Raw genomic sequence first — 6,000 nt, 5'->3', positions numbered from 1 at the left:
AGAAGAAAATAGATTAACAAAAATAATGCAACATACTGTAACAGTAACGTATGACGCATCATAGTCTTTGATTTGTTCAGTGGACACAACACATCTGATGTTACATGTGCCTCTATGTGCATCTTTCAGTCATCCATATCTAACTACACTACATTACACGACCTGATAGCCTATAACCAAGCACACAGCAGAAGCGCTTTGTGTGGTTTGACGACTGGGGCTATCTGTCTGCCCCAGCTGACCTCAGGCCTCCTATATGCCACTTTTCGCTATAGTGGGACTTGATATGGGCCCTCCGCTTGACCTTTTGCGCTGCCTGGCACTATACTGGCATGGAGGCATTGATGGCTTGGATGTTCTCCATGCCAGTACAAGACACCGTTCTCACAGTGGAAAACACTTGGACTTGTGTCCCTGAATGACTGAAGGATGCTTGCTCAACTAAACTCTTCATGGCACTTCAAAAAACACTCTAAAAACTTTAGAGGTATACAATGCAAAGACCTAAAACATCTAATAGAGACATATGACAAGGTGTAGGAAGAAGAGACATCTCAGTCCAGTGTTGTGAATAATGCCAGTCTGAATGAGTCGCACAATGAGGGTTCAGGTAGAAAAAGCACAGTAATCAAGTGTAATGAAAACAAATGGTGCATTACTTTGAGAGTTTATGTTAATGCCAGTTTGCAGCATGTACCGTTTTATTTCTGAACAATGCTATGTTTAAGTACCTCATAAAATACTCTGTAAACAAAAAAGAAGCAGTTGTGACAGATCGTGACAGATGACAAGGTGACAAAATGGAATGTTAACCCTGTAATAATGCAAATTAATAAAAACAGGAAAATTAAGGATGTTCTCTCTTTTGATAACCTCTGCTGAATTGGTGCTACCTTACATATTTGTGATGGCTGATAAACGAGATCAAATTCCGCCCAACTTTTCCTACTCTTTTTTTTTTTTTTTTTTCAACATAACAATCAGTTTGTCAGTTCTGTGTATGAGTCATTGCCATTATCAAATATTAATAGTTCCTTGTTGTTCTGGCTAGAAAGTATGCCATTAAGGAGCCAATTATACATATATTTTACTCACATATTTTCTGAAAAGAAACCTATATGCTACAATGTGTGACAACGATGTAATCACAGTTCAAAAGTTCACTGACGGACAATGTGTATGAGGTTTCAGAATAGTTGCAACACACCCAATAGACGGACATTGAAGCTCAGATCATTTTTGTTTGAAAAAGAAATGTGATTTATATAGTGGGTTGAATTTACACAAAACATATTTAGCACAATATTATGTTCTTCTCCATATTCCAAATGTTTTTTGTTTTTTAAGAATAACTTTTTTCTTTACAGTCTATAGAGAAGAATCACTGCAATCCAGCCAAGCGTCTCCATGTCTTATTTGAAATCATATTTTGTGGAAAACACCAGCACACTGTGCTTTAGTGTACGCACTCTTCCTCCACACTAGGGACCTAATTTAGGTCAAATGATGGAGGTCATTCAGTTCTGGCCTGCACGCAGAGGGAGCGACTCTATGATCTTCTTGTTATTATAACTACTCTGATCTGCTCTCCATCTAACTACAACATTTACCCCCCGATACATAATTACTTTTCACCTGTCTTTCCGTCTGCATGTTCGCAGCAAGGGATGCTTAGTAGTAGACGCATTATTTATTAGATACGGCTCATCTGTGAAACTAAAGGAGGCTTCAGATGAGCCTTAATCTGTTTTTCTACAAGCACTCAACAGAGCTGAGCTGCCAGGCTGAAGATGGTGGTTTCACAATGCAAGCTAGTCTAAGCTTTACTGGCTCCAGAGTGATGCAGTTTGTTAAAGATGGGGCAGGTGGGGATAAAACTAAACAAAAAAAAAACCTTTCTTTTAGTACGATGTGAAAAAAATAGTGATATAGTCAAACACAAAATCCTTTGATATGTTATTGTAAATAAAGATATTATTTGAGCCTTTTCATCTCCCATAGTACACTTCACTTGGTTCTTGTCTAGAAAAATAAGTACAAATTGAATATGTTTATGGATACAAAATAATTATGTTTAAATGAGTACAAGGCTACCACCTCACTCCTCCGTCACTATCCTAGCTGGAATTGGATCTATCGTCGCCTAAACGTGCAAAATGCACACTCATGTTGCACACAGGCTAGCATAAAGAACACTGGTTCCTCGTCAGTATCCTTATTAGCAGTCTGTGGCATTGTTGCGTTTCAACCCAACTATGTTTGAGCATTTCCTCGTGTTAGAGGACCGAACATTGCAGCTTAACTCCTGGGAGTTTTCAGGCGTGTGACATCTGGATTGGCAACAGAGAACATCCAAGCTCTTTATTGCCTCTGTGCCAACCCTGTGCCAGGCAGCTTTGATCAAAGGAGGACCCATTGGTGCCCACTTTTATGCAATATGTGGCATTTCTTTCCTTATACATGGACAGACAAAACATTCAGAAAATACACCACTCTTCTTTGTGATCCCAAATTCTACCGCAGGTATCACGGCAAAGTGTCAACGGTGGGCACGCAGCTGCTGTTCGGGTTTGCTCGGCTCAATCATAGTTGGGGATTTTGGTTTGATTTTTGATGCAACACAATAATTTTGATTGTAGATCCAAACCCTCTAGACTCTTCCACTGTTTGTTTTTCTACCATGACTTTCATTTTTAGAGCAAAAATCCCACATGCTGCTCCTTCAAAAGGTGCACCGTCACATACACAGCGATGGAGCAGATGATCAGGACGAGTGGCTGCAATGCACGCGCACACACACACCCACCGCACACACACACACACACACACACGCGCACACACACACACACAGCGTGCATATGACGTAAATGCTCCTGAACGTATGAAGGTAAGGGAAGGTTGTTTTCAATCCTTCCCATGTATTCAGGTTCATCAACCGCACTGTATCTGTTATAGAGGGGGCTCAGGCACATATCATGCGATAGGAGCTTAAAACAGAGTCACAGGCTTGATGATCGGACGTATCAGCAGAAGACATGTAGGTACAGGGTTCTCTTTCAGCCGGCAGACACCAACACTGAACCATTTTCTGAGTTATCTTGACTACTGTTTTGCAAGATGGTTTTGTTCTGCAGGACTGGAATGCTCTCACTCAACATGACGAGTCAACGGTGAAGTAGCAAACCTTAAGCAATAACATGATGTATAACAACCTAAGAAGATTAGTATGCCTTCGAAGCCAAGCAGCCTTCCCCTCCCTCTTCCTTCCTTCATCTCCTCAGCGACATTTTATTGGGGGGGGGGGGAATCTGTTGGTTCCAGTTGTTCTGTCAAAAGAAACTTGTTCAGTTTTAGTGCAAATAGAACAGAAGCAGACGGGAGATATGAAGTCGGTGGACCCAGCTGGTTTGACGTGATGCATCTGGGCGGATCTTTGGGAGATGATATGATCAGTTTATCGCCGCAACCCTCGTCCTCCAATAACCAGCCACCTTAGCAATGGAGTCTGGTCACACGAAGAGGTGAACTATTGCAAAGAATTACAGGAAGTACTCTCTTTTTTTTTTTGTCAACTCTTAAAATAATTCCAAAAAGTGCTAGGGGGAAGGGGCTGTACAATCCTTATTTGATTGTCATTATGTACATCACTATGGATACATTAATAAATAAAACAATGTCCAAGAGCATGGAAGTAACATTAAAGGTATACACATAGGAGGTCCCTTCCAGTTTGGGTTTCTGTCCAACCCATGATTAGAAGAATGAGTGAAGAGAAATGTGTCAGTCTTCAACATCCCCGTCGTCATCATCATCAATCCTCCATGGGTGATCTCCCATCTCCTTTGAAAGAGCGTACAGATGTCTGGTGAGTCAGCGAGAAAACCCTGTGTTTAGCATTCATCTTCAACTTCTCTGATCGGTGGAATCAGACTACTTGTGGATTTGTATTGGTTGACTTGGTTGGCCATGTGAGTGCTCATGGGCTTGATCTGAATGTTCCGTGGGTAGGCATTTTCTGGTTCATCTGTAAACCATTTCTTTTCTGAAGGTCGAGGGAGGAAGAAGAGAAGACAGAGTTAGTTTGAAAAGTACACAGCATTGAATTACTTACAACCACACTGCCTCAGTTTAAGTACTAGATTTGCATGGCATTCGTTGTGATTAGCATCAAACCGTGAAGTCCAGGTTAAGTCTGTTTTCTGGAGCACTGAGCCAATTTGAATGTCATGGTGTTGACATGGTGTCGTTGTGTAATCAAGTACAGCTGTGCAATTCTGAGTTTTTTTCCGTTTTAGATAACACAAATAACATCCTACGGGTATTTTTCAGTGTCTTAAAGTCTCCCAGATTGCAAAAAACTCACTTCCTCCTCACATCTAGCCACGCAGAGATTTTTATTTGTTCCCCTGTTTTGAGAGAGATTTCTGATGCCATCTCAATACGACGTAGGTGAATGGAATTTAGTTAGTGTTGCTCACAGCAACGGTGTCCCCAAGTTTCATGAATCAGCTTTCTAGTGTTCAAAGCTCTTGAGCTGGTTCCATGGATTATCCAAACTAGATTCCCTTCGAGGTGCGAAGTGAATTAAGTTTTAAATATAGCGTGATTGCCTATTGTGCAATGCAAAGACGCGAGTGGAGGGCAGGAACCGCCGTGAGTTCACCTCGGGCTGCACAAATTGAGTGGGAAGACTCGCTCGCACAATTTGAAAATAAAAAGAAGCTTATCCTGAGGTTTTATGACTCCATTTGGTGCACGGAGAGAGACTGGAAGGAAATAGTATAAAGAGCTTGAGGGGGAGTTCTGAGATGACGTTGAGTATGTTGCTAGCAAACTAGAGCTAACGTCTGTACAGTCTGTGCTTTAGCTGTTTGTGAGGTCCATATGTATTTACCTCAAACACTCCAGCCCTTCATTTTTTGCAATCTACGCATTAGGTCTGACTACATTTTAACAGAGACACAGTGTCTGGAAAGTAATGTTGCCTGAATATTTATTAACGTATTTCTTCAACACTGTGAGCACCACACAATTCCACTGCGTATGTTAGGAAGGAGGCAGAAATCTCAGAGAGAAATATCTCAAAACAATCCTGCAATTTGAAAGAGCTGACCCTTTATACTGCCTAATCATTTACAAATTATACTACAGTATATCTTAAACAGTCACATGTCAAAGTAAGCTTTACTCTCATGCTGACATTATGTGATGAAAGAGATTTGAAAGATATGGATATGTCCTTTGGGAGAGAATCTCTTCATGTTTAAGTAAGCTATGAAAGCATTATTTCTGAGGGAAGGGAAAGGTGTATGCCAGCTGTCAGAAGTTTGTAAACTCTCTCCTAGCACTTCACAGGCATCTGCAATGCCATTCAAGATGTCACTTCCTTTCGGGTGAAGTTTTAATATCAAATTTTAACTTCTCTATGTGGAGCAAACCTCGTATGTGTGTGCGTGTGTGAATGCGCGTTCACGTGCATGCAGGCTCGCATGTGTGGAGATTCATTTGTGTGGGTTTGACTGTGTGTATGTGTGTGTGTGTGTCAGCAAGCTTAAGGCTGCAGGGCCATGTGTTACAGCATGGGTATTTGATGTGTAGAATTGTGCCTGAGGTGAAGCAAGATGTCTGCCATCTCTCCAGAGTCTGCTGCTGATACGGTGAACTTAGTGATGTCGCCTTAAACCACCATATCAGGTGCACAGGGCAGGAGGACACTTACAGACTCATATCCCCCTTCAATTTAGACTTTCAATTGGCCACACCTCCCACTTTCTTGGTGTGACCAATGGCACAGGGCTGGACACACTTTTATTTTTTTTAAGTTCTGTGAAGAAGTAAGCAATTGGCTGCATCAGGGGGATTTGAATCAGTCTGACCTACATGTGAGCTATTATATTGGTATGTAGAGTCAGGCAACGTGTTGTTACCCTGTGATTTATGCTGATGCCGGTACAATAATTCCTTACTGTACTCACTGAGAGAACAAATATGACATCTTGA

At 41.4% G+C, this 6,000-nt stretch overlaps 1 protein-coding gene across 10 annotated transcripts in view; it reads right to left on the bottom strand.

Annotated features, from left to right (window-relative positions):
- Positions 1 to 894: 894 nt before the first annotated feature.
- The window catches only part of LOC115020475 (calcium-activated potassium channel subunit alpha-1), a 127,653-nt gene continuing 122,547 nt past the window's right edge, over positions 895 to 6,000 (bottom strand). For 5 of the 10 annotated variants that reach the window (XM_029450525.1, XM_029450526.1, XM_029450527.1 and 2 more), the window contains one exon: positions 895 to 4,042. In XM_029450525.1, coding sequence (XP_029306385.1) covers positions 3,891 to 4,042 — 152 coding nt within the window. In that variant the 3' untranslated portion in view covers positions 895 to 3,890. The remainder of the gene's footprint in view (positions 4,043 to 6,000) is intronic. The other 5 variants (XM_029450535.1, XM_029450529.1, XM_029450534.1 and 2 more) reach the window with 2 other exon arrangements.

The sequence above is a fragment of the Cottoperca gobio genome, chromosome 15 (assembly GCF_900634415.1).
Source record: "Cottoperca gobio chromosome 15, fCotGob3.1, whole genome shotgun sequence".
Taxonomy (NCBI): Eukaryota; Metazoa; Chordata; class Actinopteri; order Perciformes; family Bovichtidae; genus Cottoperca; species Cottoperca gobio.
The sequence above is the reverse complement of the archived record's forward strand: the minus strand, read 5'-3'. Positions and strand labels throughout refer to the sequence as shown.